Source organism: Pyrgilauda ruficollis, unplaced genomic scaffold (assembly GCF_017590135.1).
Source record: "Pyrgilauda ruficollis isolate IOZ18807 unplaced genomic scaffold, ASM1759013v1 scaffold8, whole genome shotgun sequence".
Classification (NCBI taxonomy): domain Eukaryota; kingdom Metazoa; phylum Chordata; class Aves; order Passeriformes; family Passeridae; genus Pyrgilauda; species Pyrgilauda ruficollis.
The window spans coordinates 859,477-883,047 of NW_024529932.1; the positions used below are offsets into that span (position 1 = coordinate 859,477).

General features: G+C 39.4%; 1 protein-coding gene across 4 annotated transcripts in view; it reads right to left on the reverse strand.

Moving 5' to 3' along the window:
* NBEA (neurobeachin) overlaps positions 1-23,138 on the reverse strand; it is a 448,146-nt gene extending 425,008 nt beyond the window's left edge. For all 4 annotated transcript variants that reach the window (XM_041487283.1, XM_041487285.1, XM_041487282.1 and 1 more), the window contains exon 1: positions 22,479-23,138. In XM_041487283.1, coding sequence (XP_041343217.1) covers positions 22,479-22,760 — 282 coding nt within the window. In that variant the 5' untranslated portion in view covers positions 22,761-23,138. The remainder of the gene's footprint in view (positions 1-22,478) is intronic.
* Positions 23,139-23,571: the final 433 nt, after the last annotated feature.

Genomic DNA, 23,571 nt, shown 5'->3' on the forward strand with positions numbered 1-23,571 from the left:
TCACAGGACAAGAGACACCACCTTCTCTATTACAGGATGGTAGCTTTGTTTTTTACTTTGCTTCATTTAGGTTTTGCTGAAATATAAGAAACTATGGTATTTGCCCATTCTGTCACATGGTGCAATCTAAATACATCTTATTTGGTGACATCATTTTGAGCACTGATCAGTTAATACATATGTTAACACACTGCTTAGTAGCAGGATTAGTCTAAAATTGTGAAAAACACAGTAAATTTTCAGTGATTCATAAAAGCAGATTAGGCTATTACAAACAATTAAACCAACAAGATTGAAAAAAAGTGCCCCAAATTAGGAGAAACTAAATTAGTGAAGACATACAATCATCTGATCTAAGCAAACTAAAGACAGTAAAAAAAATGTCCATATGAAAATGGCCATATTTTGTCTATACTCAAGGTTAAAACCTGGCAACCTGACATACCTAGGCAAAAAAATGCCATTATCTCTCCTTCATCAGAGTAAATTACTTTGCAAAAAAAAAAAAAAAAGAAGTCAGCAAACTAAGGAGCTGCTATGAGGAATACTACAGCTTTAACAAATGCCAATCTTCTTTTGAGTTCTCCTGCCAGGAAGCAAGGGAATATGAAAAAATAGTAGCATCTTGAGATGTTGTTTAAAAAAAAAATGAAGCAACATGCTAGTAGCTTTGTGATTCCAAGTGCCTTTATAACACAGTCATAGAAAAGAATAGGCAATCTGACATTTAAAGTATTTTAACATTTTAGAATAAAAAAATAAGCCTACTGTGAAGTGCTAATTGAGTACATAGATCCTTATCCCCTGTACAAGGTCAAGAAAGGAGTTTTATCTTACTTTCTAATAGTGATCACTACACAAACATCACAAAAAGAATTCCACTTCAATAAAAATTTCCAATAAATTACAAAAGTTCAGTAACATCTGATAAACAATGCCATAGTAACAAAGTTACAGGTAGCTAAATTCAGCCAAATGAATTAATGCAGCACCACTACTAGATTCTGGGGATGTCACTGTAGCAACAACCTCAGCTACCTGTAAGCAACCAATGTCATCTACATCAGGCTTGTGCAAGTTTTCCAATTTAATTTCAGTAATGGCCTTTGCAAACTTCCACAGTATTCTCTTTCCCAAAAAAAAAAAAAAAAAAAAAAGTCATAAAATTTAGTTCTAGTAAAATACTCTCTCTTGCATTCCAACGTCATTATTGCAATCATTTGTGACAGAGACCTATCCAGTGTCAGCAGGGCTGCAAGGCCCAGAGAGAGAAGGAAAAAGTATCCAAACAGATAAGGATTTGTTCCATGTATCACACACTTAAGCAGGAAGCAGGGGGAGGGAATCACAACACACAGGACCAAACAGTATGTTTTCAAAACTCGGGGATTTAAAACTCAGGGATTATGACTTCAGTCTGTTCCTGAAAGCTCATGAATAAGAAACCCAAAACCCAAATAGTAGTTAAGACTGGAAGGTATAATTCTAGAAAACACTTTTCACTCTAGTTAAGAACTGAAATGCTGGATGTAAAACATTTTTCAATTCACCACTTCTATTGTTTTTCTGTTTATATACAGAGTAGTCTACTAGAAGAATTAACCAAATCAGGACTCCTTGGTTAGAAGGAGGCATCTGAGGAAAAGAAAATGAGAGATCCTTAAATAATGGGTGGTACAGACAAAAAAATCAATAGCTCCTGAAACATAAGAGCTAAGGCATATCACATTAAAGTGGAGAAGGTAGGTTTTAAAATAAAAGCTACCTAAGCACATTTCTAATTCCTTCCCACTAAAAACATGCTAAACATATTTTATACAGGTTAATACATATTTATGTGTGTTCTAAAGCAGCAAAAAAAAATTAAATGAAGGAAGGAAGAAGAAATGCACCAACCAATGCCTGTACAAAGGTGACAAATTAAAATCTCAGAGCCATGTTTTGCTAGTGGCTAGAGCAGCAATAGAAAAGGTCTATTACAAGCTCTCCCTGCTCTTTAACTCTTACCAATGCACCCACTCTTGACAGTGCAGTGGGCTAGATGGGTCTTTAGTGCAATTTGGCATAAACAATGAGTTCTAAACCAATATTTTTTAATGAAAAAAATCAGGAGTGTCAGGCAAAAGGAAATGCTCACAGTCTCGAAATAACAAAATAAGATCTGCAGTGAAAAGAGGCACTCTGCTGAGGAATTAACAGTTCTACTGACAGACTCAAGCTACTCAGTTTTCCAGAGCACATACAAACTTCATTTGGTAAAGGCAGCACCAAGTTCCTACCATTTATTTTCTTGTAGCAGACTCTAATGCATGGATTTAAATGCATAGCAAAGCACACTCACACACACAGACACACCAACAGAACCTTACTTCAGACAGGAGTCTCAGTCTGCACTTCCTGAGGAAAACTGCAGAAGGCCACACACATGATATTACATGTGTGTGATGAGAGGCAACAGACAAAAAATTCAAACACATGGAGTTCTACTCGAACATGAGGAAGAAATTCTTTAATGTGAGGGTGGCAGAGGACTGGAACAGGCAGCACAGAGAGGCTCTTCCCCAGAGGTATTCAAAAGCCATCTGGACACAATCCTGAGCAACATGCTCAAAAGGGACCCTGCCAGAGCTGGGGGGCTGGATGAGATCACCTCTAGTGGTCTCTTCCAACATCAACCATTCCATGATATAAATTGATGTGTTGGGTCTGGCCGAAAGAAAGTTAATTTTTCCCTTAGTAGCCCTCACAGTGCTGTAACTCTGTATTTGTAGCTACAAAGGTGCTGATAATAAGTGTTTTGGCTACTGCTGGGCAGAGCTGGCACAGCATCAAGGCTGTCTCTCCACCATTGTCCCCTCTCACCACCCTAACAACCAGTGGGCTGGGGAGACGCAAGTTCTTGGGAGGGGATACAGTCAGGACAGCTGACTGAAACTGTCTGAAGGGATATTCCATACCATATGACAACAGTTCAGCAATAAAAGCTACAAGAAAGGAGGAGGGGGGCCTTTGTTATAATGATGCTGGCCTTCCAGAGCTGCTGCTATGTGTGCTGCTCCCAGGAAGTGGCAGGACATTGCCTGCTTATGGGAAGGAGAGAACAAATTTTCTATTTACCTTTTCTTCCACATGCAGCCTTTTTTTTTTATTAAGCTGCCTGCATCTTCATATCACAACGTGAACTTGGAGTGTCCAAATTGTATTTTGGATGACTAAAAGATGCACTCCAGAAGTAGCTACAAAAGTCAAGCTGAGGAACTCCAAATCTTCAACAATAAACTATGTTATAGTTGCTAACAGGACTAGGCTAAAATTAATCTCAAGTTACTTCCTCTAAAATGCATACTATGGCGACACTGAGACCCTGGTACCAGCACTGATAGCTAATGTGGGATCTTTTTCTGATAGAGGCTATCTGAAAAACAAGACAACTCTGTTCCAAAGAAGCAATCAAAGCCTAGCCATGGCTAAGTATCAATAAAAACCTGTAGGACCCTGACATACCCAGCACTCTCCCACGAATACTATCATATCACTGGGTTCCAATAGCTCATCTGCATTAGCCAAATCACTAAATTAATTAAGTAGAATTTAGAAAAAAAGTTTAAAATTAAAATTAATTCAGCAAAATATCTTAGATCTTGTCATGCTGGAAGTTTCATAGAAGGAAATCTGAATTTTCCAACTTGACAGCCATATACTAAGATATTCAATAGAGCAACTTTTTGTAAGGCTTAATTATTTCTTTTTAATCTTTGTTATAATGATTTCTTTTTAAATCTCTAAGGCACATACAAGAGTTTGTTCCAAGTAAAATAGTAATCCTTGTGCAGTACCATATGATTTCACTGGAAGTATGTTTTAGAATGCATGCAAAAAGTTATTGTAAAACTGCTTTCTCAAAAAAGTGTTGTTATAGAGTATACACACAGCTTGATAGAAATGATAAAAAACCTCCAGGTGCCAACCTTTTGATGTCCAATAATGAAAATTTTACAACTTTGAAGAGAATCCATTTTCATGGCTTTCTATGTAGTCTTGACACAACAGAACACAACTTTGGTATCTTCTAGATAAATACAGCCGCACCTTTAAAAACACGTGGTAATTTCAACACCTTAGTTTGTCCCAGCAGGAAGGTAGTTTCCTCAGATCCAGAATAGAGATGAATGTCTCTGATAGGCAGTGAATAAAACAGAAATAAATTAAACTCATCTGGGTCATGACCCGTTTGGTCATAAATTCAGTCATGACCCTCACTGTGAAGAGTGATCCGATCTTCCATTCTAATTGGAGAAAAAGCCAGCATAAAAGTAACCTACCATTAAAGCCAGGAATTCTTCCAGTGAAGACAGCAGTTCTATGAAAAGGTGAAACAAAAAATGGATTGCCAACAATCTACTGACTGTGAAGTTCAGATCCCATGGAGGTAGAACCTACTTGAAAATGTAAGGAACTGACTATCCTGGCAGGGAAGGATTGTGGAGAAAGCGAGAACACAAGAGATCAAGAAAGAGTTCATGTTGGAAAGGTTCAACACAGCCAACCTCAATGCAATTCACAGCCTAAGAAGCATCTCAATCTGTTGACAACTATCACCCACGAACACAACTCATGCTTGAATATGCAACCCATGCAACCCTTCCCAGATTTTGAACAAGTTGAGGAAAGAAAGGTACCTAGCACATAAACTCCATTTCACAATAAATATGAGGCTCAGAGGTATCTCCATCTTCTGACTAAGCAAGTATTCCAGAAACACAACAGATTTTAAAATCCTAGCTAATAGGCTCAACTGACTGAAACAACAATAACACGCTTCCCCACACAGTCCCACACTGTCACAAGCACTCCTCTCCTTCACTTCATGCTTAAACTACATTTAAATCTCACTCACCAAGGAATTAGGAAAAATACAAAAGAGATCACTAACTAAGGACCTTGAGCAGACTGACTGCATGCTCCACTTGAGCCCTCAGTAAAAAACTGATTCCAGAGAAACAGATTTTCAAGAGGGACATGAAGGACAGACTGCAGCTTCTATTTATATCCTCTAAGCAAATTAAATACCCACTGCTCATCTGCCAGAGAGTGCTCACATAAACAAGGAATGGTTTGGATTGGAAGATACCTTAAAAGACCATCAAGTTCAACCCTTGTGCACCATAAGCAGGGACCTCTTCCACTAGACCAGGCTGCTCAAAGGCCCACCCAGCCTGGTGTGGAACTCTTCCAGTGATGTGGCATCCACAGGTTCTCTGGGCAACCTGTTTCAGTACCTCATCAGCACCACATTAATGACTTTCTGCATAATATCTAATCAAATCACTGCTCCTTGTCCTACCACTATATGCCCTTTTAAGAAGTCTCTCTCCAGCTCTCTTGTAAGCCACATTCAGTGTCAGGAAGGCTGGAGCCTTCTCTTTTCCAGGCTGAACTAACTCAGTTCTCTTAGCCTGCCCTCACAGGAGAGGTGCTCCAGCCCCCTGACCATCTTCATGTCCCTCCTGTGGTCCTGCTCCTAACAGGTTGCCATCTTCCTTAATGTGGAGGCCCCAGTACTTCAGGAGGGGTCTCATGAGAGTGGAGTAGAGGGGGAGAATCACCTCCCTTGACCTGCTGGACATACTCCTTGTGATGTAGCCCAGGATACAGCTGTTCTGGACTGCAAGAGCGCTTTGCTGGGTCATATCAAGCTTCTTGTCCAACACCCCCAAATCCTCTTCCTCCTTTAAAGGCCAATCACAAAGCCATATGAAAAGAAAACTTCAACAGACCATAGTTGTTCAATTGACCAGAGCTGAGACTTCCTGATACCCCGTTAGTAACCCACTGTACCAATAACTGGCTTTAAATTTTAGTTCAGAGAATGTTAATTTAAAAGTAGTTTAACAAAGAATTACTTGATTTCCAGTCAAGTGAGATTGTTTCATTACATGTTTCTGTTTGTGATCTTGGAGTTCTTTTAGTTTTTCACTATTAGTTTCACAAGAATATGTATTTTAAGGAAATTAAAACAAAAACCAAAGAACAAAATCAGCCCACAATCCTGAAACTGAGTTTTCACTGTTCTCTATGACAAGCCATTTAGTACAATTAATGGAAGCACATCAAAGATTTTCATGAAAGAATACTTTGCTGAAATACTCCAGCCAGAAGAAATACTTAATGCTTCCAGTATCACCGAGATTATTTGAAAAGTATGGTTTTTATTTTAAGGGATGCAGAGTTAGAAATATTTGCATATTTTTCATTTGAAATCCATTAAGAAAAAAATCCAACCAAACAATTATCCCCAAATCCTGTTAGAACAGATACAGCTTTGATGCTCATGAAAATCTAAGTACAGGAAAAATGAATTGCTTATTTAGGATAAAAGACAATGGAAGCCTTACTTTCATTCAATAAGCAATGATACTGACTTTGAAGAATGATTTAAAATTAGAATTTTGAGAAAAAAAAATCATTTTAACTACTGATAAAGTGTAATAGTGAAGCTATGGAAACTGAAAGGAATGGGCCTACAAAGACAAAAAAAAAAAAAAAAAGACTGAAAACTTGCATCAGATTCTGTTTCCTTTGCTAATAATATCTACCCCATATTCCAGAGAGTCATTGAAATGCATTGTCAATACTTGTTTTCCATGGCAATTCAATTTTTACTTAATTTGAAAGCAAAACCATAAACCACTGTTTGAAATACTTATGATAAGGATTATACTGACTATTACTATTGAAGATCAAAAGGAGATTTTTAAAAAGCTATCTTATTTAAACAGTGAATATGGGATGGGACTCAAAAAGTCAATTGTTTCAAATTTCTATTCTAAAGAAAGTAAAGTCCAACTAGGTGAACAAGAAATCTCTGGCCAGTAAATGTCTAGAACAACTAAGAGTGCCTCAATGAACAGATAGGTCCCCTTTTTTATCCAATTTTATCTTATTTAGGACGGATATGTAGCTTTTTTAGTTACTTTTTTTACTCTAAGCAGTTCTGTAAAGCCCCTTCCTCTCAAAAGGAGCAGATTTTCTTCACATGCATGTGCCAGCCAAGCAAGAACCACTTGTTGAAAACAAGAGACCTAATAATGCCACATTTTTAAAAAACAAGCAACTTCTTCACATTCTTGAAATTAAATCCAAATCTTTTCAAGCATGTGAACAAAAACCAAAAGAAAACCCCTGTATTAATACCTATGCTATTTAATACCTGAAGGTATTAAATTAGATCATGTGCTCCATCATGCCCTCCCACAGAGCCTACAGCTGAATACATGCTTCCCCAGTTTTGACCACCAATAATAGGAGGCCTTACATTTCAAACTGTGAGCATGATTTAGCATTCTGTAATTGATACAAGGCTATTTTTTAAAATCATTTTAACCAACGCTCATAGTTCATCTCTTAAGACTTCAGAATCCTGTGATTCAAAACTGGGTAACAACATCTACATTAATATTTTATTCATACCAAAGAAGTGCCTCCAAATACTTATATTTACACTTAAAATTTTCTGATACTCACTAGGCATTCCATTTTTTCATTTTTGACATGATTTTTTAAAACAGAAAATGCAATCCAACTAAACAGTGTGTGTGCCGTTAAATGGTGGTTTGCAATTAAATGTGCCAGACATCTGTGAAAGTCTTAACTGGTCCTTTATGGGGAAAAAGGAATAGCTCTGCAACTTCAAAAGCACACAAAATTAAACAATGTTAATCTCACCGACACAAAGAAAATCTTATGTAAGCATCCACGGAATAACTACCAAATACAGATAACGACAATCAAATGTTTCCGGGTAGAACACACACATATATACTAGACTCTGGCAGCCAACCAAAACAGAAAATCCTATTTGACAGTGATAAGAAGGAAGACATTCAAACATGATCCTGATCTTTTCTTTCATGAAAAAAGAAAAATCTTCCAGCCTCCCTCTTTAAAATAGAAATCACCCAGTAATTGTGCCATAGCAGTGTAATGCTTAACTTTAAATCAGTTGGGTGCATTTTGAATATATCCGGAACTGACAAACTCACAAAATTTCCATCCATTTGTTTGTTAAATTTAAATTGTAACTTACCAGTCTATCACCATAATAAATAAATGACAGTTTTCTGTTATACAAGACAGTTTTAAATAGCAGTAGCTGTCTGATAAGGCTTGAAAAAGAAAACATTTAATTTCCTCTTTAACACACTTAATTGTAATATTACAAGTCAGGGTAAAACATGTTGAAAACCCACTATGAACTTGTCACAATGAGAACAGATATAGTCTTCTTTCTGTTCAGCTAGGGCTTTAAAAGCACAATATAGCTATAGAACACAAATCCTACAAGATGCAAGTTCTGAGCCTTCCATGTGAAAGCTGGGCTTGTGTTTCCAGTGGGTGTGTTATACAAGGGGTGCTAGTTAGTAGAAAAAAATCCCAAGGTGTGTAAATAAAAGCCATGGAGCATCAAATGTAAGGACTTTCATCCATATCACACGGAGTGCAATGTGGAATTAGTGACAAAAAAAAATTTAACGCAAATTGTTTACTGGTATCACTGCCCTCCAAGAAGTCTTTTAATAGCTTCACATGTATGATGAGAGACACTCAGCAATCTGCACAAGAAAGCTGATTAATCTCTGTCAAACAAGACTTTCCAGAGGTAGCAGTAGATTTACTAAAGAGACCTGTGCCACTGCCAGTTCTCATACCTAGTCAGGTTCTATTGGGGTATCACAAATGGCAATGCTCGTAGGACAGCCACTAGGCATAGCTAAGCCTTATTCATCACCCAAAAATATCAAATCATCTTTTTTTGATCATACCTCACCACTGCAAACATCAAAGCAATTAGGAAATTCCACATTTCAAAAGCTGAAAAGCAGATGTTGCTTGAAATACAGACAAATTATTAGTAGTGTATAACTATCAATCCCTGCATAGAAGCCTAATTCAGTTTACAACTACAAATAAAAGCATTTAATCTACAGGTTTACTGTATCTCCTTAAACCTGGTGGCCAGCAAGCCACTCTATCACTGCCCTCCCTGGCTGGACAGAGGGACAAATATACAGCAAAAGACTCATGGGTCAATATAAAAGGAAGAAAAGAGATCACTCAGCAATTATTATCATAGAAAAAACAGGCATGACTTAAGGAAACAATAAATTTACTAAAAATCAATAATAAGACAATTATAAAATAAATCATATCTTAAAACACTGCTCCTCCATCCCTCTCCCTTTTTTCCAAGCTCAACTTCACTCCCAAAATCTCTCCCTTCCTCCCCCCAACGATGAAGAGAGTCAAGGAATAGAGGCTGTCATTTGTCCATTTCACATTGTCTCCATCACTTCTTTCTTCTGGTTCTCCTCCCATGCTCCAGCACAGCGTTTGTCCCACGGGACACATTCCTCCATGATCTTCTCCAACATGGGTTCCTTCTACAAGCTACAGTTCTTACACAAACTGTTCCAGCATGCGTGCCTTCCATAGGGTGCAGTCCTTTAGATTCCTCCAGCATGGGTCATCCATGAGGTCAAAAGCTCTGCCAGAAAACCTGCTTCAGCACAGGCTCTCCATGGGGCCACTCCCTCCTCTGGGCATCCCTCCACAGGCTGCAGGAGGGTCCCTCACGGATCTTCATGGGCTGCAGAGGAACAGCTGCCACATCATGGTGTACACAACAGGCTGCAGGGGAATCTCTGCTCCATCAACTGGAGCGCCTCCTCCCTCTCTTCGCTCACTGACCTTGCTGTGTACTGGGCTGTTCCCCTCACGAATTCTTACTCCTCTCTCCAGCTGCAATCACTCCTCTGTAGTAATTTCTTTTCAAATCTGTTGCCCACAGTCACTGCCACCATTGCTGATGGGTCTGGCTTGGAGCTGGCTGGCAGTGGCTCCATCAGACACAGGAGATGCTTCCAGCAGGTTCTCACAGAAACCACCCTGCACTCCCCCCCCACTACCAAAGCCTGGACACATAAACCCACTACATCCTCTGAGACCAGGATTATACCACTCCAATCCCCAAACTCCACACCTTCAAAAGCTGAGCATTATCCCAGACATTATCCTCATAAAGCATCATAATACAGTTTTTTATATGACATTCCACTTCCCAAAGATCAGTTTTATTACTTAAAAGTATTTTTCTTCTACAGCTCATTTTGATGCTTATACAACAAAAGACTTTGGGCAAGTCTTTGTTTTCAGTCACAGTACAAACCTATTGACCTAGAATGGTTATTCTTAACTTATAAATATACAAGAAGAAAAAGACCATTGTAAAACAATGAAAAATATTACAAGAGAAACTGAACACAAACTATGAAGCTGGAAGCTACTTACCATATAGCAGTACCAAAATGTATTAACAATTACTGCTAAACGCCACTTTTCTCAATAACTCTCTTGGCTGTATTAATTTTTAATAATGCTCAAGTAGCCTTTCATTATAGTGTTTTAAAGATCTCATTTTGCTACACTAAGTATAGACTATTTAGCTGGATTTCCATTTTCTAAATAAATAGAAATGCCAGAGAGTTTTGCTTAAATTAGGATTGCTTTTAGACCACAATTCTCCCTATCTCCCAGGCAATCTTCAGGATTTCTTAAAGAAATTTTAAATCAAAATTCATCTTGGCTGTACTGTCAGCTGCAGCTGTGCCATGTCTTGCTCGTAGTATTAAGTATGTGGTCCCCTCAACCATTCATGCTCTACAGAATGCATACATAAGAGAATTTTTAAACCTGTGATTATTCAAAAACTAATGCAACAAACATACATAGCCATTTCAGATGCACTGCTTAAGCAAAAACAACCCAATGCCCATCCTTGAAAATGTTCAGGTTGCTTTATTATCTTATCACTAAGGAAGGCCTAACATCTACTATAACTCCACAAGGAGCACATGAGAGAGGAATTTTGAAGTAATAATTTAAACATGTTCCCAAGATTCCTCTGACCTCCAGAAAGGATTTAGATTGCACTTCAAGGCTTTTTCTGTTTCTTCTGCACTTCTGGATAATACCAGATTTTTGGTACAAGATGCATTTAGGATTGATCTTGGCCAGACTAAGATACAATATATGTGCTGCTTTCTTTTCACAGTTAAGTAACTTCTGGGTAAAACAGAGCTCTCCTAACTTAAAGCAAGTTGAAAAGACAGTTATGTCCTAAATCCTGCATGAGGAAAAGTCCATTACAAGTACTTGCAACCATCCTAACTTCAGAGGACAGGTTAGGACCTCAAACCAAAGCTGTGACAAATCATCCAAGAGCCATAAAAGGTATTCTCCATTTACACTCTGAAACCTCTTAACTGCATTTAGTTTTAAGAGAAGGATTTCTTACTTAAAAATTTCAACACAAAGCACTTTGAAACCCACATGGTGGCTTAAACTCTGGTATTAACAGATGGTGATAATTCCCTCAGACACCTCAAAAATTAATAAAACATCATGTAACAAGTCATTTCAAGGTCTCTGTAAATCCAGGCGGACACTGAAAGATAACCTGTTGCACTCAGGATTTTCCCATCATGCTGTTAGGTTTTTACTTTTTAATGTAAAGCTTTCTTTTAACAGTACCATTTCCCAACAGCTAAACTTAATCTAAACAACAATTTGGGTAAATTTGATACATTTCTGGTAATTTTTTTCTTTTAAAGACTCAGCTGGGAATATATCAGCTTCAGCAGCCTAAAAGTTATCAGCCTCACTCAGCTGAAACTTCTGCTTCCTCCCTTTCCCATCCTTCTTGATTGTGCTTAGGTACTCTAAAGGCTCTTCATACATTATAATCGCATTTGCATTAGTTTGAGCTGTTGGGTTTCTGAAAAAGGGAAAGTTTAAACTACAACTTCAAGTGACAAAACAGATTACAGACTTGAAAGATACTTTTTAACTGAGACCGCAACTGAGTAGATCCAAATTTATTCTTAAATATAATTTAATCACATTTTATTAAGGGAAAAAAATACAAACAAACTATTTTATTATAGTTCATTTTTCCTTGTTACAGAACCATCACAGAACCACAGACCAGTTTGGGTTTGAAGAGACTTTGAAGATCATCTAAATCCAATTCCCCTACCATGGGCAGGGACATCTTCCCACAGACCTGGTTGCTCAAAGCACCACCCAACTCAGCCTTGAAAGTATAAAACCCCCTTATACTAATAATAACGGAAATCATTGCAATTGTGAACACTGGGAATAACCTGCTTCTGGGTTTTAGAAAATACCTGCAATTATCAACTTCACTGATCCATTTTAAAGACTGCATCAGCTCCTATTCAGTGAGCACTATGTTTAAAATGTCAAATACTGTACTGTATCAACTATGAAAGACTAACTACCTCTCAGTGACTAAGCCTACACATTGTTCTAGTTACAATGTGTTTATTATTGTACATGATAAGTTACTTTGAATAAATGGTTTTCTGTTCATGGAACATGAATTATAAAATTTTGTTACACAATCATCTTTGTTTCATATATTACAGTTTCTAAGTTGCATACCGTTATATGCACATGAAGTGCTACTGAATATTTAATATACATATCTCAGACTATATATAAAGTTGTAAATCTATTATTTTTTGACAAACCCAACGCAGAATTTCAACAGCCTTGGCTCTATACTAAATTTTGTATTTTTAATTTTCATTCTAACATGAAGCATCTATTGCTTTGAAAACTACGCTAACAGTTCTAGTTTAATGCCATTTCATGCTAATTTTCTGAATAAAGTAGTATTTATAGTATACTATAAATACTATATAAAGAGCCACAAAGCTTCATTAACTGAGGATTATGCCATTAACTTTGTACTTTCTCAGCAAAATATTAAACATACCCACATTTTATATTTCTGAAATCCAAGAAACAAGCTTACTTAGAACCACAACTTTGATTTGCAGAACCAACAGACAGACTTGGGTTTGTGTTTCATTCAAGACTATCTATTAGCAAGCAGGCAAAATGGGTGAAAAGCAAATGCTCACTGCTGCGGCTCACCAAGGTCTGTTTTCTTTCTTGGCTGCACATGGTGCAAATTTTCCTTTCCTGAAATTGGTACACAGGATTATTTGTGGTAGATACTGCAGCTCATACTGTGAAATGAGGAAGAGGATTGCTATAATGAAAAGGCTTCCCAGACTCCACCTCCCATTTTTTCTTATCTGCACAAGGAGAATAAAGATTTAAATGCGTGAATGAATAAGGGATTGGAACATCTGACATACAAAGAAAGGCTGAAGAGAGCTGGGATTATTTAGCCTTAAGAAGAGAAGGTTTGAAGAGATCTTATAAATGTATATTTTTAGGGGAGGTAGGATGGGCAGGGAGTAGACACAAGGGAGCCACACCTTTCTTAGTGCTATGAGCCCAGGATACCATGATACAGTTTCTTTTTAGATGGACTGAATTCACTTCACCCTTGGACAGTAGACTCAACACTAACATGGTCTTCTTGTAAGTCTATTTCTGCATTCAGAAAATGGTCTCTAAGGTATCAAAAGATGCAATGGAGACTGCAATGTTTCCATGAGAAACAGAGTGGATAAGAAAGTCTTTCAAATCACTTAAGCTATGTAAAACAAAACAAACAAAAGATGGACTTCTGCAGGTTCTTTGAAGATATGTATGCCATAGCTGAAGATACAGAAGCAGCGGCAGCAAAGATTTTCAGAACCCCAGAGACTAAAATATGGGGCAAGGGCTTCACAAGTCTCTTGAGGGGAAACAAGAATGGAACAGCTCCCATACCCTGAGCATATTGCTTGGAGCACCTTACCCAATCCAATGCAGCATTACACCAACATTTCCATCAGTTTTAGCTATTCAGGAGATGAATATTAACAGCCAAGAAGCCATCAGTCACAGATATGACTCATAAATACTGCACACACCTTGTCATTTACAAAAACAGGTAATTTATTTCACTGGAGCAACAGAAGGAAAAGAGTGGGTGCTCAGGTTTTATTGGAGCTCTCAAACTCACAAGAATGGCAAAAGTCACCAGCCTTGAAAGTGTAACACAACACTTAGTAAGGTTCTTTACCTTCTTCCTTACTCCATAACTTAACACAGCCAAAAATGCAGCTTTCAGAGGCTCCTCGTTAAATTTCATTATTGACATAAAAAGTATGATTTCAAGAGGGATGAAGCTGACTTTTTTCCCCTATAAAATAGGCTTTCTTCTCTTTTCAGGCAAAACTTCTTTACCCATTCTCTCAACATTCCAATTCCTGCAATTAAACATGTTTGGTCCCATTATGAATATGCTATGCAACTGGAGCTGACATAGCTCTGTAGCTCCATTCTGATGTGTTTGTCCTATTGGAAGGGGCAGACAGCTTTCCTGTTCTTCCAGCTATAAAAAGCATACATTTGACTTTAAGCAGGAATACACCCCTGATTTCAAAGTAATCCTTTTTCCTTTTTTTTTCTTTTTTAATTAAAGGCTTTTAACATTAACAGTGACATAGGGAGATCTTTTGCTCCCATTTAAATCAAGATTTTTTTTTATTTTTTTTAACGCAGTGAGCCACACTACATATTGTTTAAGATTAAGGGTAAACTGATTAGTCAGGCATGAGCAATACAAAACAGCTTGGCTTCAGTTGGTTCATTACTAGCTTGAACACGGCTACTATTCTATATTTAATGAAAGCACATTTTATTTTTTCTTTAAGTTTGTAGTAGGAATCTGTCGCAACAGGTTTGTATGGGATCCTTTCCTCAATCAAAAGACAGCCTTTCAAATTCACATTTGTATTTATATTCAAACTATTTTCTTTTTACGAAACAAAATTTTAAAAGACAAACCTGCTGTAGTGGCTCTTAAAGCAGGCAATCAAAATTAAATAAAAGTTGGAAAACTTTGTGTAATTTAGTATTTGTCACAGAATATGAAGACTTACAAAGCAAAAAAAGAAGTGAGATCACATAAAACTGATTACAATGCCTCATTGGTTTAGAAGAATCTGCTCAAAGAATGATTATTTCCATCTTTCTGTCTACACTGTCCCAGTACTACAAAAGCCATGAGGTAACAAAAAGCATGATATGAATAACAACTTCACTCGTAAGTGAATATTTTGCCATATCTCACTTCCAGCTAATTCCAAAACTTAATACTTATTCTGCATAGTTAAGGAAGGCTTTCAACTGTTAAACAAAAGGGCAGTGAATGAAACATCATTTTGCAAAGACAGATGCCAAGCATTTGTAAGCTGTTGAACAGCATCAATTTATACAAGCTTTCAGTGAATTGTCATGTTGGAACAATTTCAGTGATGCAACCCAATTTTAAAGCAAAGCAGGGTAGTCTTATTATAGGGTTGCATCAAAATAAATGAATTGACATTGCTGGTGTAAACCTCAGTAACACCAAAACTACTTAGACTTATTTACCAAAGGTTATTATTTTCCACCTATGTCCAAAGTACCAAAAAATGCTAAACTGTAAAAATTACTGGAATGCAATTTTATCAATCAGTAGGTTGATGAGAAGTTGAGGTACTTCTCTACTGGGAATAATAAATAATCTTCCTCTTAGATATTAATGTCATTAATAATCTTCTTAAACTGAAGTTATGAAATTATAGTTCAAATAGCTGAAATCCCTATTAACCCTATAGTTGACATGGATGTTTCTATCATTGAGGAAGGAATATGCGACTCCCCACAGATAAAATATTTTTTAAATTTTTTATTATCTTTATACTGATGATCTTGTATCAGATACTGTATCACTGTAGTACATCTACATCAAACTCTTGCAAGACAGATGTGGAAGGTAGGTCATCGAATTAAAAACTGATGTTTCCAGAGATCTGCTGTCTCTGATTACAAAAGCAAATTCTAAATTTGATTCAGACTTAAAAAAAGCTTAAAGGTTCTGTGTATGCAAGAATTAGTAAAGGTCCACAATGGGGTGTTTCCATAAAAACAAACAGTAATGAATGATCAAATTTCACTAAAAAATAAATGAAACTTCATCAGAGTAAACACACACTACTACAGTGACCCTCTGGCCACCAGGCACATTGAATACATAATGAGGTAGCTGTTCTGTGTAAAGGACAATAAAACACTGTACACTAATGGAAGAGCAACACAAATTAATCTGAAACAGATTTACTGAGACAGGCCAAAATATAAAATGGAAAAAGCACAGAAGCAAATAATGAACAGGTAATACTTAAGAGGCTGATTTAAAATAGCTTAGATAGCTTATTAAGTTAACATTCTGTTAATACTGTGCACAGCATTTATCAGAAAAGATTCCGTTTTGCTACTAACCCAATCACAGATTTCATTCCACTTTGACTAAATCTAATACAGTGCAGAAGGAGAACAAACTTTGGAAGGAATTCAAAGATTATTATGCAGGTTTTGGGTGTTAGTTTTTTGTTGATTTTTTTAAAGATGCAATATAGAAAGTGTTTCATGTATTTGAGATGTATGAGTGAACACACTGAAAAACATTAACATGAAAGAAAAATCTGCACCACAGCCTCTTAAACCTCAGCCTTGCCACGGCCCCAACTTCTACCCCTTTGAGTGCTCATCTGAAAGCAGGGACAGTGGAAAATATGGAGGGCAGGGAGAACAACTGGTGTATAACCGAATACACAGCTAAATGCTTAGTCTTGTAAAACACATGGCTTAAATGGGGAATCAGGTCACAATTTCATAAAAATAGCATCTTGATAGAAAAAGGTGCTAACCCTTTGCTTGGTGCAAAGGGATAAAACACAGGTAGAGTCTCAGGAGGGAGAAGGGGGAAAGGTCAAGGATTGCAGGTGTTTTTTCAATACAAGTCTCACAACTATTTTATTTCAGTGTGACAAAAATAAAAAAGCCTCTAGGTATTGACCTCCCTTATAATCCATGAATTAAATCCTGTAAAGACAAGTGAGAAGTAAAATCAAGATGTAAAGCTAAGAAGAAAATAGCTATTCAGAGTTAAGCATTAAGGAACATTCAGTTACATGCCAACATGACAGATTTTTAAAAGCTATCACCTATAGAAATATATCAGCCCATCATACAAGAACCACAGCAGATTCCAAGCCACCTACTGAGATACCATTAGTGCTCTATGACTGATATAAGCACTGAAAAAACTTTTCAGCCAGAAACACCTACTGTCAGAGATTAGATAAAAAAGCCCCCAAAAACCAGTTCTAATAAAATAATTAAATGAACATTCAGTCACTCAAAGATTTTCTGTAATCAAAACTAAGTTTTCCACAGAAGTATTAAATAATGACAAGAGCCACAGTACTCTAAAGTAGCTGCCCAAGGAATGTTATGACAAACTCTCACATTAGATACTCTCTTTTCATACAGCTCTGGTAGCTTGTACAGCAACGTCCAAACAGAGATTAGTTGGATAGATGAGCAGGATACCAAGAAGCCAGTGGGACAGACAGTAACTTGGACAAGGACTGCCACCTTCAGTTAATATTACCTAAACCAAAACTCACACAAAAAGCAAACAAACAAAACCCCCCAAAAAATTCCAACTTTGAAATTTCCCCAAACTTCACTTTTTTGATTAGTACCATCTATCAGCAGAGAATAACACTCAAAATGAAAAAGCTTACACTAAGAAAATGGAATAAGATTCTCAAGCCTGCAAAGCTAGTTCCATAAGAAAAACAAAAATCATATGACAGGCTACAGCTCAGGAGGCCCACACTTTCTCAGAATACAACAGTGTCCAATGAACGAAAGTGTTTCTTCCTCCCTATGTGAAAATAGAACTGTGCCATGGGATAGTGCAGCAACCAAAACTATAAATGGATTCAAAGAACTCAAATACCAAACCAGCTATAGCTTAAGAAAACCCTTAACCAACCTCTGAAAAAAAGTACCAAAGGGAAAAAAAAAACCAACAAACAACACAAAAACCAAAAAACACCTTTCTTACACAGGCCTCCCTTTACATTTTTCCTTATGACCACTACTATAGAAAGCCTGCAGGGAGAGAAGGATCTCTCACAAAATTCAACCCATTTGCTCTGAAACTGCAAATGCCACTCCTACAGTACACAATGTGACAGAGCACTAAAAAACGGCTTACCTCTTGTGATGGGTGACTAACACTGAAGTAGGATGGAACAGCCAAGAAAACGAGAAGAGCTAGGCAGAAGTGTGGGCTGCAGTCAACAAGAACAGAAAAAGACTTTTTGAACTAAGCCTGGTGTTTGACCTACTTCTTACAAGCACTCTCTAGCCTGACAAAACCTATATAAAAGCTTTCCAGATTGCACAAGGAGAACCCTGGTCAGCTACACCTGTATATGACTGAAACCTGTTCACATCTGCATCACATCATCTGTTCAAGACGCACAGGCAAAATGAGCAGCATGTTTCTGCGCCAGTCACAACTTTTTAGTATCATTCAGCTTCCTGTTCACCTTGCTTACTGTGCACTGCCATATAATCAGCACTACAAAACTCAAAATCACAAATACTAGGAAATTCAAACTGGAACAGAGAAAGGTTCCTAAAAGCTAAGAAACAATGCAACTCATATAGCTCTGTTTGATCAAAAATGGCCAAACAAGAGTCAGTTCAAAATGTACACTGAAGAAAAAATTCCCAAGACCAGTAAAATACAGGAAAAGCAGAGAATTGAGAAAGCAAGTCAGTAAAATATCAGAAGACCAGTCAAGGTATATTAAAGAAAACTAATTAAAGCCGTATGTGGAAACTTTGCTGTAGGAAATAAGAAAAACAAAAGTAGACAAAGTAGAAGAATAGGTAGACAGACTGACCCACTCCCACTTTAATACCACACTTTCTGGAGCACATGGTATAGAATTTTATTTTCAATATCAGTCTAACAGCAACGAGCACATCTACCATGCAATAACAACATCCTTGAGAGCACCCTAAGAACACTAACAGAGCTGTTCAAAGGGGCCTCCTTGACAACAGAAGCACAGAACTGGTGTCAAAATACCCCCAAAGAGAAATCCCTTAGAGCAATTAGAGGATTACACTTTTTTTTCTTTTTTTAAGGAAAGCCCTTACTAGTTCGGTGCTTTGCAGCACACAAGGGTCAGTCAACACACATCTCAGAGAGAGCATGCTGAGCCTGGGAATTCATACCAGACCCATGGACCAAAACCAAAATAAGCACCATCACAGAAGAAGAACCCATGTGATACAATGAGGCATTCCCTCCTACTTTCAGAAATATAAAAATAATACAATATTATAGAAAATCATTCTAAAAAATTTTTCAGCTCATAAATTTTTAAGATCTTCTGACCTTCTCAGCACTAACACCACCAGGTCTTTTTAAGGATAACTGAGTCCTTCACAGGCATTGGCATATAAAAGGCTGAACCCTCTCTCCACTGTTTTTCATGATAATCTTAAACAATGAAAAATAACAAAAGCTATACTAGATATTCTACAAAGTGACACTCCGCTGACCAGTTTAACAGAACTTTGAACACAGCAGGTTCTGAAGAAACACTAAGAAAAGCATCAAGAGAAACAACTAATCTCATAAACAATGGAGGAATGCCCCAAACCAAAGTATTGTCTGATCTGACAGTCCACTGCTAAAATTTGGCAAAGCCGAAAATCCAACAAGATATTGGACCACAAAGATTTTCAACACTGTAAAAAATACCCTTCCTCACCTCATAGATACAATGAATCACTATGTCCATCAGTATCAGAAGGCACTACATGAGTTAAATCCAAAATCCAGTACTAGAGATTACAGTGTGTGGCCACCAAAACAAACATGTAAAGGTAAAAACTCTTCAAGAGAAAGCCTAAAAGCCCAACTTCACAAGAAAGAAGAGTGATGACCTCCACAACAAGGGCACACCAGAACAAAGTTTTGTCTCTGACATTTACTGCTGCTTCCATGGAGATGCAGGAAGAGTAAATAGATTTATTTAAGCTTTACACAAAAAACAGCAATAATCTTGGATAAGAAAATTTAAGAAGCATCTCCATCTTTAACTTCTGATTCTCTCTGATAAAAAAAATCTCAGCTAGGCAGAATTCTTATACTAAAAAGCTACTACCAAATGGCCTATAGCAACCCAATATGGCATAGTCTAAGTTAGATTTCTCTCAGAGATTTAACATGTCAACTGATGTATCAAAACGAGATCACTGTTCACTCATTATCACACCTGCATAAAAAGTCATTCAGGAGTAGTACAGGTAAAGACTGAAGAAAAAACAACAAAATTACCAAACCAAATAGTTGTTTCTACCCCCAACTACCCACTGAAAAATGCTTCTAAAACAGAAAAATGCACTTTATTTCAAGTTGCTACCAATATCCTTAATACAGAATGAGATGTTTAGTAGTTTAGCCATATGCCATCAGTTTTACTTTGCATCTGCCATATTCACTGCTTGTTTCACATGTGAGTAAATTAAGTTTAAAATATAAAAACCTAATTTTGAAACATTTACTGCCCTGAGAAGAGAAAAATTACAGACACAATACAGCCTGTCTCCGCTTTGGGAATACTGACTGTTGTATATTAGAGTCCATCTGTTAAGTAATGACTGATCCAGGATGCAACGCTGCTGCAGCAGACGCACAAGCAGTTTCACATTCATATACATCTCCTAGTGCTGAGAGAACTGTTAAACACTCTTGTGTTTATTTTAAAATATAAACATTGTTTTCAGCAACAGCAACTGATTAGCAGGTCTATCTTATATGCAAGCAATGGATGTCCTCCACATAGATACCAAAACATACTCTTAACCTCTCCATCAAAGACAAGGCAATGTTAATCCAGTTGCTGGTGCACTAACAGCCAGAATTAAAATGAGCTTAAATATCAGTAAGAATGAAAGAAGAAAGAAAACCAGAAAAGGATTAAACATCTTTGTATCTGTCATGATCTATACAAAGCCAGTTACTAAAACAACTGCACGCCATGAACTTATTTTGAGTGCTACGTTGAAAGAAATGGATAATAAACCAATGAAGTTATGATGACTTTTACCATACTTGCACCATACATACAAAGAACACAAATAAAATTTACAAGTCACATTTCAAGCTGTCAAACAGCTTGTAGAGAAGAATGGGAAATATACCAGATTACTGTTTTGACATATTCACAAAACTATCAGTTTTAACCCTGTGTGTTCAGATATGCCATAAATATTAAAATGATCTGACCAAATTATGTCCTTCCCTGCATGCTGCAGCTTTTCCATTCAGTCTGTGCTAGGTCAAATGCAAATAAGAAGAATACACCTTTTTAAAGTATTTGAAAAAAAATATATTCTTTACATGACTTTGTATAAAATGATTGGCGATTAGAAGCATTAAACTCATTTGAAACAAAGGCAGTTTCAATTAATTACCATTCAGTTTTGAGCAGTCATTTTTCTATCCTATTTTATGTGCAAAATTTGAGGGTATTTCATTGACTGAACTGATTCAAAAGCTTTGCTGCAGCAAATCTTGCATTCAGGAACAGCACCAAATTGCACATAATTGAAAGTGATTCATTTTTAGATGCACTCGCTTGGCTTCTGTAGGTTCCTCAGGCTTTGGTGTAGGTAGCGCAAAAACATTAAGTCATACAGTCCTGCAGTAACTCTTTCACTCCATGAAGTGAGCAGCTGACTAAGGAGCTACATTTTAGCATTTTCTCCTTGTTTGAGCTATTTACCTCTGTACAATAGTATTTTGCAACGCACAGACCTTGGACCAAAGTAGCAACAACACTTACTTTTGTAGACAAGAATGTGTCTCGGAAAGCAGGGCAGGTTATTAAGACTTGGGCAACCCAATACAATACTGCAATACAACTAACTCTTTATTACAGATATTAAGCGTATTAAATCCTTGCAAAAATCTCCTTTCTCCCCCCCTTCACGTAAAATGCTCAACTAGCCCTGCTCTAACAGGGTTAAACCCTTCACATGTTTCAGCCACCAAGAAAAGATACCAGCTCAGGCTGGGGTTTTTTAATGCTTTTCAATTAAAAGCAGATACTACATTCATGCCACTTTTCTTCTCAAGAGGAAGCTACTAGGTTAAAGGGCAGTGTCCATAACACGAAATTGCAAATTACTTAATCTCCTTATTTTTCTCGCTGTAAATTGCACACACTACACTTCTGCAGGAGGCGGCCGGGACGAGGCACTGGGAAGGGGAAGAGTGGCCTGTCTGTTCTAGGTAGGTCCTGCCTGGAGTTTAGGGAGCGCTGAGGGGGCTGCTGTCACACGCACGACGGACGAGATGAGCAGGTCGCGGGATTAACGAGGAGTTTGGGAAGGAAGGATGGCTGGAGAAGGGCCGTACGTGTAGGAGGGACACGGGGGCTGGGAGGATGCAGGTCCCTGTCGGGTGGCACAGGGGCGGAGGGGCGCAGGGGCAGCCCCGGGAGGAGTGGGCTGCGCGGGCCGGTGCCCGCCGGGGCGTCACCGGGGCGGGGTGCCCGGCCGCTTACCAGGTTCAGCACCGTCTCCACGATGTCCCGGTTGCTGACCTCCCCAACCTGGATGAGTCCGATGAGGACGGCGAATTTCATCCGGATATTGCGGATCGGCACCGACGGGTTAATCATCCCCGCGGGGAGCACCACGGACCCGGAGCCCGACGCCCTCAGCTCCCCCATCACCGCGACGCTGCTGCTGCTGCTGCCGCCGCCTCCGCCTCCACCGCCGGCCCCGACGGAGATAAGTCCCGCGGGCTGCGGGTCCGGCCCCGACACCGGCTTCTCGCTCGCCATTTACCCCCCGCCGTTACCGGCACCTGCCGCCGCCGCCTCCCCGCCCGGCCGGGCCGAGCCGCGCATCCACCGCAGTCGCACCCGGCGGGGCCGCAGGGAGCCGGCCCGAGGCGCCGGCACCGTCCCAGGAGCCGCTCCCCCGCTCCGCTATAATGAGGGATTATTATGGGCGCCGATGCCCCGTTAGCCGAGGACTGCCCGGCCGGAGCCGCCTCCCTGCCGCGAGGCCGGGGGCGCGGGCGGCGCCGAGCGCGGTGCGGTGCGGTGCGGCCCGGCGGGGGCGAGCGGCGCGCGGGGCGTGCGGCGGCGCGAGCGATGCCGCTGCCGCTGTTGTTGTGGAGCCGAACCCGCCGCCGCTCACGCCGCCATGTTGCCGCCCCCTGCCTGCGGTAGCCGCCAGGGCGCCTGCGCCGAGCCCGTCGGGGGAGTGGCCGGGCCGGGCCCCCCCAGCCGGCCGGGGCACAGGTGAGCAGGTGCGCGGGGCCGCCGCGCCGCCGCCTCCCCCCGTGCGCCGCGGGTCGCCGCCCTCCCGCTCGGGGAGATCTCGCAAGGGCGTCCGAAGGGACAGGGTGGAGCCCCCGTGCGCCCGCACGGCCGCGCCCCGCCGCCACAGGGCGCCCCCTGCGGGAGGGGCCGGTGGCGCCGCCGCACCGCCGGGGCTGCAGGTGAGCGGAGGTGCCGCCCCCGGGCCCCGCGGCTCAGCGGCCTGCGCTGCCCCCGGCCCTCGGGCACTGTTCTTCCTTGGTGCTGGTGTTATGGACAGTGATGTCCAGCCAGCATCAGCTTTCCCAAGCCCATTGGTTGCCGTGAT